Raw genomic sequence first — 13,488 nt, forward strand, 5'->3', positions numbered from 1 at the left:
CAAATGTTTTTCAAATCCAAGAACTTGGCAAAAGTTTTCATGATATTTCCCCTTTAACGTGAACATTGATAACGCGTGACGTCACATGTGATGTTATGATGAGCTCCACATCATATTTCACACATATATGAGCGAACATGAGTCTTACCAGCACATATGTGTCCGTCTCGTGCTTCTTTCTGTGCCCTGGAGCCTCTGAAGATGAAAATGAAACAGTTATTGATATTCCACAGACAGTGTGAGAGAAAGCGCCCGAGAGAAGCTCTCACCCGAGTCCTTGATGCCGAGCACGTCCAGCACCACCATATCGGGTTTATCCGAGGGCGACACTTTCCTCTCGGTGACCCCGGACGGCACTACATCGGGCTTATTGCTCAGCTTTCGCCCGTAATAATCAGAAACATGACTGTGATATGGGTTATTATGAGCCATAACTGACGTGGACGAGCCGTCCAGCGCCATCTTTACTTCCGCGGAACGTCCTACGTCACGACCTGATCACATGCTCCACGACAGCCAATCACAGCGCTGCTAGTTATTTACTCGGTTAACATCATAAACATTGAACTACTTTATAAAACAAAACATAAATGAGAGAGATTAAAAACACAGAGGAGGATAAACCAGAGATATTTTTGGTGACACGCTACAATAAGGTTAATTAATAGTTAATGTAACATGAACTAACCATTTGTTTCTGTATTTGTTAATCTTTGTTAAAGTTAGTTAATAAAATACAGCTGTTCGTTGTTTGTTATATTTCACAGTGCATTAACTAATGTTAACAAGATTTTAATAAAGTATTAGTAAATGTTGAAATTAGCATTTACAAAGATTAATAAATGCTGTATACGTGCAGTTTATTATTAGTTCATGTTAAATAATGTAGTTAACTAATGTTAACTAACGAACTTTATTGTAAAGCGTTATAGATATTTATATATAGATAAAGATTTTTTTAATTTAGTTACAGGGATACAGGTGATATTTTTTTAAGTTATCTACATAAACAACGTTTATTTGAATAAAATCAATGTAATTGATGAACGTGACCAGGATTAATTGTTAAATTTGCTGATTTAACTTTATTATTTATAAATTTGCGTGACTTCATATTTGACAGGAGTACATATTGACGCCGGAAATTGCGTCATCGGCGTATCTGCGCATGCGTGACTCTGTCCTCTAGTCTAGTCTCAGCGGTTAGCTGCGGTAAAGCGCGTAGCAGTGTTTACTTTTGCACGACCTGAGTTCATATTCATATTCATCACTGTATAATTCGCTTGTTGACGATGGCAGGAACTCTTGCACGTAAAGCCGTGGATCATCTCCGCAGTAAAGAGTTCAGAGAGTATCTCATGAGGTCAGTCACTGTGTTTCTCAATAGTGCTGAGGTAAATAATGCCGATGTTTGGGAGTTATTACACGGAATGCAGTGAAATGACTCGCAGCCACACACACAGACTGCTGTTATGCTCATAATAAGCAGAAAACTGCAGTTTATCGTGTGAAGGACGTGATCTGCAGTTCCGCGGTACGCCTCCAGAGGGCGACAGACCCGCGTCATCACAGCGTCACGACAACAGTCCAGAGTCCAGCGGACACTCATGAACGCTTCGTCATCCGTCGAGCTGTATTTCACGGGTTTTATCTAATTATAAACCGCACAGGTCATCATTGCTGTCACACGTCAATCTCTGCATATTCACGTTGTTACTATATTTTCATTCCAGAGGTTTAACGCCAGGAATGTGTCTTCTCATCGACTTCTGCTGTTACGACACAATACACTTCTTCTGATTATAGGTCTGAAGTCTGATCTAGGGTTGGTCTCTTTCTAAAGCCACAATCAACAGAAGTGAACATAATAGAAGTAGTAAAGCAAATGTGCTGAACTAAACATTTTTATTTTAATCAAAATATTTATAATGCAAAATAATTTGGACTCTAAAATTGCTAGAAAGTCAAACCCTTTTGTCTAAGTTGTGTTCCAAATTTAAAGTTGATACCACAAAATGTTTGCCGCGAATAGTTTTAAAGTGAGATTTGTTGACGGCGGGGGGGGGGGGGGGGGTTGGGGGTTGGGGGAGAGCGAGACCTCTACGCGGTTTGGAGCACAATCTCTGTCTCGCATGCACGCTCGCTCTAGATAACGGGAGATTTTTAACGAATTTGCGGTATAACTAGTCGATCACGAGTGGCTCAACAGGTAGATATATAGATAAACTCATCTTCAAGGCATTTGACCGCCCGGGTTGACACTTCAGCGTGAGAAATCGGGAGTGTGGCGTGTGAGCGTGTGAAACCAATCAAATGCGGGTGTCTCACGGCCAATGCGTGAGAGTTGGCAGCTATGTGCATATGTTCACTCATATTACATGTTTGCAGGTGTTTCTTGACAGTGACGTCGCCCCCTACTGGCCTGACATGCGTAATACAGCCGCCTTAGTCATGGCGCAGATCCGTGTGAACGGGATTGTTGTGACATCAGTGTCATCTGCTTTCAGTTCATTGTTGTCATGTAAACATACCCTAAATCAAAAGGCCATATGAAGCGGGGCGTTGACTATAAAGAGGCTGATTCATTCCCCAGTTCTCTTTAGTGAATCATCTTAGGGCACGTTTACTCGACAACGATGAACTAAAAACGGAAACGTTTTTCCTTTGCGTTTTTCACGTACAGACGACAACATTGTCAAATCGATCCTCGTTCACACGGATCCGCGAAACGAGTAGAATCGCTGTATTCTGCTGCCAGGCCAGTAGGTGGCGCTGAAACACTGCAGACTGAACACGTAACACGCGTGTGCATGACATCACCGTCTTCACAGATTTGCGTTTTTGTTGTTTACATGGAGACGAAAACAATATAGTTTTCAAAAACTTGCACTTTGAAACCTGTTTTTAAAAGCCAAAACGCCGTTGTCGTGTGAATGAACGGCTAAAATGTTTTTGGTTTTAGTTGTAAGCGCTGGTGTGTAAGCGCTGGTGTGTGTAAGCGCTGGTGTGTAAACGGCCTTGAGTAAAAGTGTTACCCTAGGGCCATTTCTTGTCTTTGATTATTATTTGTGAGCAACCAGACACTTGATATTGTGCATTGCTGATCTTCTATGGAATATGTTTTATTTTGTTTTAACTTCTTGTTCCCGCCGGACCTGCTCTTCCCGTGGGATCGCCCCCTCAGCACGGTAAGTCCTCAGCATTAGGATATCTTATGATTATGATGATCATGATGATCCTGATTGTGTCTCCTGTCCGCTCAGCACTTCTGGGGTCCGGTGGCCAACTGGGGTTTGCCCATCGCTGCCATCAGTGACATGAAGAAGAGCCCCGAGATCATCAGCGGCAGGATGACCTTCGGTAAGAGCTGGACCATATTCTGATGTTTGATCCAGTCTGACCTCTGACCTGTAGTGCTCCTGAATCATGATCACACACTGTTCGCTCGTTGGCCAGAGGAACTGAGACTGAGTCTGGGTTCTGCCAAGGGTTTCCTCCATTCTGCCACTGATGGAGTTCTGGTTCATCTGTCACTTTTGGCTGCTTAGTCTGGGACATTTCATTTAATATTCAGCAATATTATTGATCTCCTGCATTGACACCATTATATGAGAACTGAACTGAGCTGGACGATGACATCACTGTTTTCTCCAGAGAGATACTATACTGCACTATACTATATAAATGAACTGAATTAATACATTTTTTCCAACAAAAAGGAGCCATCCCTGAACTTACTTAAAGGGATAGTTCACTTTGAAATTAATTGTTGGTGTGTTTTAGCTTACCTCTAGGGCATCCAAGATGTTGGTGTCTTTGTTTCCGCAGAAGTTTCAATTTTGATATTTTTAGGTCAAACCGTTCTTGTCTGTCAGTCATACAATACAGGTCTATGGTCTCCACCTCAAAGAGCAGCACAGAGAAGTCCAAATTAAACATGATTTAATGACTCGTAAATGTAAGTACACATTGATGGCCTAAGACACGAAACGAGCGGTTTGTGAGAGAAAACGAACAGTATTTATACCGTTTTTACCTCTTGTAAACACAGCCACGTCCAAGTGATCTGAGGGCGCCGGCGCTTCGGTCTGTGACGCTATTCTCTTTAACAAACTTTGTTGCATTATTTTCCTGTTATCTCTGTAAAGTACGGCTGTAACGATACACCAAACCCACGATTCGGTTCTATCACGGGGGCGGGGCTTGGGGGTGAAAAAAGAACGATTTTGAGAGAAAAAAATATATCTTTATTAAATAACATTTGAAAAACCTGTATAAACTGAACACAAAAGAACAATATTAACTATGCAAATTATTCAACTAAGCTAGGCAGTGTAGGCTGCTGCTTTTGGGTTGTTGTCTGTGCTCCAACTAAACTGATTTCGGGATGGTGCCGACGTGCCGTGAGATATGCATCTGCATGTTGGACGTGTTGCCGGTCATTTGAGAAAGCTTCTTTAAACACTTCAGGCAAACCGTGTGGGTCTTGATTTAATTATAGAATATCAAATAGGTTGTGCGATTATTGACTAAAAAAATCTCCATGTTTTTGGTGCTGAGGAGTTCATGTAACATGTAAGAGTGGCGCTGCCAATAAAGCACCTGTCACAAAGAACCGGCAAAAGTAATGATTATGAATATGTCAAACAAGGAGACATTTTAATTGTTTATTAATAAAGAAGTGTTTCTGTCAGTGTTGGCTCACTCGGCTGGATAAATGAAGTAGACGATGCTGACTCGCGATCTTCGCAGCAGTGTACGCGCCAGAGAGAAATGCACTTTTCATACGGATTACATAAGCAGAGTCTGTTTTCTTTCGTTTTAAATTGTTAAACGCAGGTGTATTTCCCTCATATTAAATATAAAACGCATGTGTTGACTTATATTTTTCTAATGTCTGGACTCCTTTATTAAGGGAGTATGGATATATAAACAGAAGTTTCAATACATTGGTATTAAATGCATTTATATTTCAAGTTTTGACTGCAAATGTCACGTGCATAACGCTGAAATTGCCCAATTTTAAATAATTTATCCTCAACTAGTTTTGTGATGTTGGTCTACGGATTTTATAATGTTAACTTCAAATAATACTAATAGTAATTTAAAGATGTGGTAGCATTGGATCTGGACGGGAAGGATAACTCTGGGAGGTGGTGTGTCGCGATTCTGCCTTCTCACAGCGCGACACAGGATCGTGGATCTGAGTATCGCGATTTCGGTTTTATATCGCGTACCGTTACAGCCCTACTGTAAAGCTGCTCTGAAACACTCTGTGCTGTAAACGCGCTGTATAAATAAAGCTGACTTGACTATGGCCTCGTTTACACTGTCAGTGAAATGTGACCCAATTCTGATGTTTTGCTCATGCGACACAGATCGCATGTGTTCTATGACCGTGTAAACAGGAAAAAAACGCATGCATTCGGATATTTCGAGACCGGTTTCAGGCCTCGTTCATATGTGGAAATAAATCAGATATGTGCCAATGCGCCTCATGTACACAGGCAGATCGGGTTTCCTGAGGCATTAGGCTAGTCTCCGCGGTTTAATGGCGAGAGAAACCCCGACGCGCCTCTGCGGATGGACGGATGGCCGATGAAACAGTGTGTCGTCGTAGGAGAGGAGTGTGGACACACGTTGACACAACACATCAAAGGTTGGCTTGCTCATCCTAAAATTTCGGACCCACTGCTCCTCGTTAAAGCCCGCCACGACCTCATGAAACTGCGCTTATTGCACGAATTTTTTTTTCACATGCCATTTACGGCAAAAATTGTTTTTGCGTGCGTATGATACACACTTTATGCCGTTTAATACGCACGTGTACAGTGCGTATCATATGCAAGCAAAAACTATTTTTGGCGTATAAATGGCACGAGAAATAAAATTTGTGCTATAGATACTCCCTTTTATGAGATCGTGTTGTATGTTCCCACCAGTCCTGAGATCTCACGCGCGCTCGTCCACCTGTGCAAGAAGTCACATGACTTGTGTAAACACATGACTCGGATATGGGTCACAATTTAAAGAATGTGTAAACGGACGGTCAAAAAAATCGGATATAGGCAACAAATCAGAATTGGGCATCAAGACCTGAGTGTAAACGAGGCCTGAGAGACACCACAGTGTGCAACAGACAGGCTCTGTGAGGTCAAAGGTGAACTCTGGCTCTGTGAGGTCAAAGGTGAACTCTGGCTCTGTTGTGAGGTCAAAGGTGAACTCTGGCTCTGTTTCTCCAGCTCTGACGTGCTACTCGTTGCTGTTCATGCGCTTCGCCTATAAGGTCCAGCCGAGGAACTGGCTTCTGTTCGCCTGCCATCTGACCAATGAGACGGCCCAGCTCATCCAGGGCAGCAGACTCATCCGATACAAGTACGGTTATTACCCATAATGCCTACTGTAAATACAGACTCATCCGATACAAGTACGGTTATTACCCATAATGCCTACTGTAAATCCAGACTCATCCGATACAAGTACGGTTATTACCCATAATGCCTACTGTTAATCCAGACTCATCCGATACAAGTACGGTTATTACCCATAATGCTTACTGTAAATACAGACTCATCCGATACAAGTACGGTTATTACCCATAATGCCTACTGTAAATACAGACTCATCCGATACAAGTACGGTTATTACCCATAATGCCTACTGTAAATCCAGACTCATCCGATACAAGTACGGTTATTACCCATAATGCCTACTGTAAATACAGACTCATCCGATACAAGTACGGTTATTACCCATAATGCCTACTGTAAATACAGACTCATCCGATACAAGTACGGTTATTACCCATAATGCCTACTGTAAATCCAGACTCATCCGATACAAGTTGTAAATCCAGACTCATCCGATACAAGTACGGTTATTACCCATAATGCCTACTGTAAATCCAGACTCATCCGATACAAGTACGGTTATTACCCATAATGCCTACTGTAAATCCAGACTCATCCGATACAAGTACGGTTATTACCCATAATGCCTACTGTAAATCCAGACTCATCCGATACAAGTACGGTTATTACCCATAATGCCTACTGTAAATCCAGACTCATCCGATACAAGTTGTAAATCCAGACTCATCCGATACAAGTACGGTTATTACCCATAATGCCTACTGTAAATACAGACTCATCCGATACAAGTACGGTTATTACCCATAATGCCTACTGTAAATCCAGACTCATCCGATAAAAGTATGGTTATTACCCATAATGCTTACTGTAAATACAGACTCATCCGATACAAGTACGGTTATTACCCATAATGCCTACTGTAAATCCAGACTCATCCGATACAAGTACGGTTATTACCCATAATGCTTACTGTAAATACAGACTCATCCGATACAAGTACCGTTATTACCCATAATGCCTACTGTAAATCCAGACTCATCCGATACAAGTACGGTTATTACCCATAATGCTTACTGTAAATACAGACTCATCCGATACAAGTACCGTTATTACCCATAATGCCTACTGTAAATCCAGACTCATCCGATACAAGTACGGTTATTACCCATAATGCCTACTGTTAATCCAGACTCATCCGATACAAGTACGGTTATTACCCATAATGCCTACTGTAAATCCAGACTCATCCGATACAAGTACGGTTATTACCCATAATGCTTACTGTAAATAGACTCATCCGATACAAGTACCGTTATTACCCATAATGCCTACTGTAAATCCAGACTCATCCGATACAAGTACGGTTATTACCCATAATGCTTACTGTAAATACAGACTCATCCGATACAAGTACCGTTATTACCCATAATGCCTACTGTAAATCCAGACTCATCCGATACAAGTACGGTTATTACCCATAATGCCTACTGTTAATCCAGACTCATCCGATACAAGTACGGTTATTACCCATAATGCCTACTGTAAATCCAGACTCATCCGATACAAGTACGGTTATTACCCATAATGCTTACTGTAAATACAGACTCATCCGATACAAATACGGTTATTACCCATAATGCCTACTGTTAATCCAGACTCATCCGATACAAGTACGGTTATTACCCATAATGCTTACTGTAAATACAGACTAATCCGATACAAGTACGGTTATTACCCATAATGCCTACTGTTAATCCAGACTCATCTGATACAAGTACGGTTATTACCCATAATGCTTACTGTAAAAACAGACTCATCCGATACAAGTACCGTTATTACCCATAATGCCTACTGTAAATCCAGACTCATCCGAGACAAGTACGGTTATTACCCATAATGCTTACTGTAAATACAGACTCATCCGATACAAGTACCGTTATTACCCATAATGCCTACTGTAAATCCAGACTCATCCGATACAAGTACGGTTATTACCCATAATGCTTACTGTAAATACAGACTCATCCGATACAAGTACCGTTATTACCCATAATGCCTACTGTAAATCCAGACTCATCCGATACAAGCACGGTTATTGCCCATAATGCTTACTGTAAATACAGACTCATCCGATACAAGTACCGTTATTACCCATAATGCCTACTGTAAATCCAGACTCATCCGATACAAGTACGGTTATTACCCATAATGCCTACTGTTAATCCAGACTCATCCGATACAAGTACGGTTATTACCCATAATGCTTACTGTAAATACAGACTCATCCGATACAAGTACCGTTATTACCCATAATGCCTACTGTAAATCCAGACTCATCCGATACAAGTACGGTTATTACCCATAATGCTTACTGTAAATACAGACTCATCCGATACAAGTACCGTTATTACCCATAATGCCTACTGTACATCCAGACTCATCCGATACAAGCACGGTTATTACCCATAATGCTTACTGTAAATACAGACTCATCCGATACAAGTACCGTTATTACCCATAATGCCTACTGTAAATCCAGACTCATCCGATACAAGTACGGTTATTACCCATAATGCCTACTGTTAATCCAGACTCATCCGATACAAGTACGGTTATTACCCATAATGCCTACTGTAAATCCAGACTCATCCGATACAAGTACGGTTATTACCCATAATGCCTACTGTTAATCCAGACTCATCCGATACAAGTACGGTTATTACCCATAATGCCTACTGTAAATCCAGACTCATCCGATACAAGTACGGTTATTACCCATAATGCTTACTGTAAATACAGACTCATCCGATACAAGTACGGTTATTACCCATAATGCCTACTGTTAATCCAGACTCATCCGATACAAGTACGGTTATTACCCATAATGCCTACTGTAAATCCAGACTCATCCGATACAAGTACGGTTATTACCCATAATGCCTACTGTAAATCCAGACTCATCCGAGACAAGTACGGTTATTACCCATAATGCCTACTGTAAATCCAGACTCATCCGATACAAGTACGGTTATTACCCATAATGCTTACTGTAAATACAGACTCATCCGATACAAGTACCGTTATTACCCATAATGCCTACTGTAAATCCAGACTCATCCGATACAAGTACGGTTATTACCCATAATGCTTACTATAAATACAGACTCATCCGAGACAAGTACGGTTATTACCCATAATGCTTACTATAAATACAGACTCATCTGATACAAGTACGGTTATTACCCATAATGCTTACTGTAAATACAGACTCATCCGATACAAGTACCGTTATTACCCATAATGCTTACTGTAAATCCAGACTCATCCGAGACAAGTACGGTTATTACCCATAATGCCTACTGTAAATCCAGACTCATCCGATACAAGTACGGTTATTACCCATAATGCTTACTGTAAATACAGACTCATCCGATACAAGTACCGTTATTACCCATAATGCCTACTGTAAATCCAGACTCATCCGAGACAAGTACGGTTATTACCCATAATGCTTACTATAAATACAGACTCATCCGATACAAGTACCGTTATTACCCATAATGCCTACTGTAAATCCAGACTCATCCGATACAAGTACGGTTATTAGCCATAATGCTTACTGTAAATACAGACTCATCCGATACAAGTACCGTTATTACCCATAATGCCTACTGTAAATCCAGACTCATCCGATACAAGTACGGTTATTACCCATAATGCTTACTGTAAATACAGACTCATCCGATACAAGTACCGTTATTACCCATAATGCCTACTGTAAATCCAGACTCATCCGATACAAGTACGGTTATTACCCATAATACCTACTGTTAATCCAGACTCATCCGATACAAGTACGGTTATTACCCATAATGCCTACTGTAAATACAGACTCATCCGATACAAGTACGGTTATTACCCATAATGCTTACTGTAAATACAGACTCATCCGATACAAGTACGGTTATTACCCATAATGCCTAGTGTTAATCCAGACTCATCCGATACAAGTACGGTTATTACCCATAATGCTTACTGTAAATATATGATCAGCCTGTTCTGCATGTGTTCAGGTTAGCCTGGTTCATACAGTAATGCGTTGTGTTCTTCTTCCTCAGCATGGAGCAGAAGACGGTCAAATGATGAGGTTTCAGCGCCACGGTCCCCTCGTCTCTTCAGATCAAACTATCTTTTCTGTTTAATGCAAATAAATAATCCTAGATGATCCGTTTTATGCTGTTTTCTGTCTCTGTTACACATGTATGAGATTTTAAGCCTTACAGTCCTGAAGGTTAAAGTTTGTATGTAATGTAGAAATATTTGATTAATTTATTTCCATTCATAATGAAATCAGTGTTTAAAAATTAATTATGGTTGAAAATAAAAAAAACCTAATAATGCTTTTGCTGTTTTTCACTGACTATCCTTCCATCATTCCTTCCATACATCCATCCAAGCGCGGGGGCCTCCGACCTCTAGGGGCCTCCAAGACCCCACTAACTGGGGCCTCATCCTTTCTTTTCTTTTCTTTTTTCTTTAAAATTAAATTAAAATAATTAATTAATGAGTGTGTTTGTGTGTATGTGTGTTAACAATAGGGTTGGGTATCGTTTGAATTTGAACGATTCCAATTCCGATTCCTTGTTTTGATTCCGGTTCCTAACGATTCTCGATTCCGATTCTTTTAAGAGGCGGGGTCAAAAAAGTTAAGGATATTTTAAATGAGCTAGCTAACCAACAGTCTTTCTAAAGGAAATAGTCTGACCTTCTCCGTCAATTTTAATTCTATGAACTTTTAACTTTTTATGAACTTTACTATGAATTTCTCACAGGGCTGTTTTCAACTACAATATAAATATCAAATCTATGAACTTGAATATAAATATTATAAATTATGAATATATTTTCACAGGGGTACACTTTCCTCAAGAGAGCTTTATTTTTGAAAACCTCATAAAAACACATTTACACATGAGTGTATGATGCTGCAGATACTTGAGCATGTTACCGTGCTCCCACTGAAGGGCTAACCTAGGGCTGTCAAAATTGCTCAAAAATGACGTTCGAATATTCCCTCTAAGAAACCACATATATTCGAACTATTCGAACATCTGGTTGCGCATTTTGTCAATGACGCGCATTACGTCAATAACAGGACAAATTAATACAAAGAGACATAACTACTTGTATAGGTAGTTTAAGTTTAAACATATTTGACAAAGTATTAACTTACACAAAAAAAAGTAAATCAACTAATGGCCAAGACCGCAGACCTCACTCTCGCTCAACCGCAGGCTCTCTCTCTCTCTCTCTCTCTCTCTCTCTCTCTCTCTCTCTCTCTCTCTCTCTCTCTCTCTCTCTCTCTCTCTCTCTCTCTCTCTCTCTCTCTCTCTCTCTCTCACTCTCTCTCGCCCTCACGCTCTCTGCGCATAACGGTTTAAATGAACAACAATAAACAAATGTTGAGTGCTGGATCAAGAGTTTTGTGCAAGCAATTTAAGGTCACGACTCTTGTCCTAAATATAGCAGGCTTCATTCAGTGATTGAAACAAATATTATTAACATTAATTGAAGTTTTACAGTATATATAACCGACATTGATCCCTCCGAGCGAGCTGTGGTAAACTGCTGCTATAATGGCTATTTTTTCGGGGGCGTCGGGCCACGCCCCCTTGGCGGGCTCTGACGTGTATGATGTAATGCTAGCTCATTGGCGCACACGTTGGAGGCGCCCGCACCATTGGATGTGCAGTTGCCGCAGCACAGCCAATAAGTGAGCCAGACACTCACAGTGCTAGCTGTGCAGCTGGAAAATGCGTTTTGCCACTCGTAAAGCAGACAGCCGCGCTTCTGCTATCGCGGGCGTGTCCGGTCGGCGGACTGTGAATCGAAACTAGGAATCGAAATTTAAACTTTTGAACGATTCCGAGAAAATCGAAAAGCTAGTCCCGGTTCCAATCGATACTCGATACCCAAGCCTAGTTAACAATAATTTATTTGCACACACAAAAGTATCATGATCAGTGTGTCGGCTGTGTCTGATGATGGCAATGAGTCGGCTTACTGCGGCACGACCGGCGGTAGAAGAGGGTGTGAAAGACAGAGTTGAGGACATCGAAAAAACAAACAACATGGATAAAAAACAGTGGAGCCACAAAACAGAAAGCTAAAAGGGAGAAGGATAGTGGAGAGGATTTAATTAGCCCTAATATTCCAAACATCTCCACTTTTTTCAAAAGTCGGCTCGACGCAAATAAAGAGTCTGGCGGCACTGGCGCCTGCGGTGATGCTAGCAAAGAGTTTAGCACAACATCCAGCCTTGCTATTTCAGATGAACCTGAGCATCAGCACCAGCACGACGAGACCGAGAACCCCAGCCCGGCTGGAGCGACAGACGCCTGTTCAAGTCCCCCACCCCCCGACTCCGCTTGAGACCCAAACCGGCTTCGGGAGCCGCTGAAGGCAGAGACCCGGCGGGGACGGGTAGGGTAACGTGCATTGCCAGTTTGCCAGCCTCAAAACGTAGATTGCCACCAGCTCTATCGAGACACTGCAAAGATAAAGGAGGCACTTGCACATATAGCCAGCTCAGATGAGGAGAACATGAAGCAGGGGTGCTGTGTTGAAATATCTCGAAACTGCATTTACGGCCTTTTTCTGGGATGCGATCCTTGACAGATAGCAAGCCACAAGCATAAGGCTACAAAAAAGTGACATCAACATTGCAACAGCGGTGAGTCTCATCGAGTCATTGCGTGTCGTTTCCCTAACGTGATCAGTTTGAGATGTATGAAAAGCAGCTCTGATGGAACAGGTGTGCTCCACTCCTACTAGTGTGACCTACAGCGAAGCAGAGGGAGCGAGCCTAAGGAAGATCCAAGACACCTACATGATGGGAGGAAGAAATCCAGAGAGACGCGTTGTATGTAGTCATAGACACACTGGTTAGCTGTCTTGGTCATCGCCTGTCTGTCTACAGGGAATGGACGCATATATTTGGAGTTTTGTTCCTGCCAGAAACAACGAGCAACAGTGAGGTCACAAAACAGGCGAAGCACTACCCTGCATATCCGTCAGCCCTAAACAGCAGCAGCCAATGAGCTCACACAGGACAGAT

General features: G+C 41.6%; 2 protein-coding genes across 2 annotated transcripts in view; one reads left to right on the forward strand and one right to left on the reverse strand.

Annotated features, from left to right (window-relative positions):
* Positions 1–479, reverse strand: part of slc30a6 (solute carrier family 30 member 6) — a 22,735-nt gene extending 22,256 nt beyond the window's left edge. Inside the window, exons 1-2 of the mRNA XM_056270123.1 lie at positions 270–479; positions 149–195 (exon numbers count right to left, since the gene is read on the reverse strand). Of these exons, the coding sequence (XP_056126098.1) occupies positions 149–195; positions 270–462 (240 nt within the window). The 5' untranslated portion in view covers positions 463–479. The remainder of the gene's footprint in view (positions 1–148; positions 196–269) is intronic.
* A 674-nt stretch (positions 480–1,153) lies between these two features.
* mpc1 (mitochondrial pyruvate carrier 1) lies at positions 1,154–10,596 on the forward strand. Its single transcript, XM_056270137.1, has 4 exons — positions 1,154–1,367; positions 3,264–3,360; positions 6,243–6,375; positions 10,490–10,596. The coding sequence occupies exons 1-4, from the start codon at positions 1,293–1,295 to the stop codon at positions 10,512–10,514; spliced, it is 330 nt and encodes a 109-aa protein (XP_056126112.1). The 5' UTR covers positions 1,154–1,292; the 3' UTR covers positions 10,515–10,596.
* The last annotated feature ends 2,892 nt before the right edge of the window (positions 10,597–13,488 follow it).

This window comes from Rhinichthys klamathensis, unplaced genomic scaffold (genome assembly GCF_029890125.1).
Source record: "Rhinichthys klamathensis goyatoka isolate OS25496 unplaced genomic scaffold, OSU_Roscu_1.1 h1tg000297l_1, whole genome shotgun sequence".
Taxonomy (NCBI): Eukaryota; Metazoa; Chordata; class Actinopteri; order Cypriniformes; family Leuciscidae; genus Rhinichthys; species Rhinichthys klamathensis.

Excerpts from the sequence above, each read along its gene's own strand:
- mpc1 (XM_056270137.1), top strand. The coding sequence starts at position 1,293 with ATGGCAGGAACTCTTGCACGTAAAGCCGTGGATCATCTCCGCAGTAAA. Across the intron at positions 3,361-6,242 it reads CAGCGGCAGGATGACCTTCG|CTCTGACGTGCTACTCGTTG; the intron begins GTAAGAGCTGGA and ends CTGTTTCTCCAG. Across the intron at positions 6,376-10,489 it reads AGCAGACTCATCCGATACAA|CATGGAGCAGAAGACGGTCA; the intron begins GTACGGTTATTA and ends CTTCTTCCTCAG.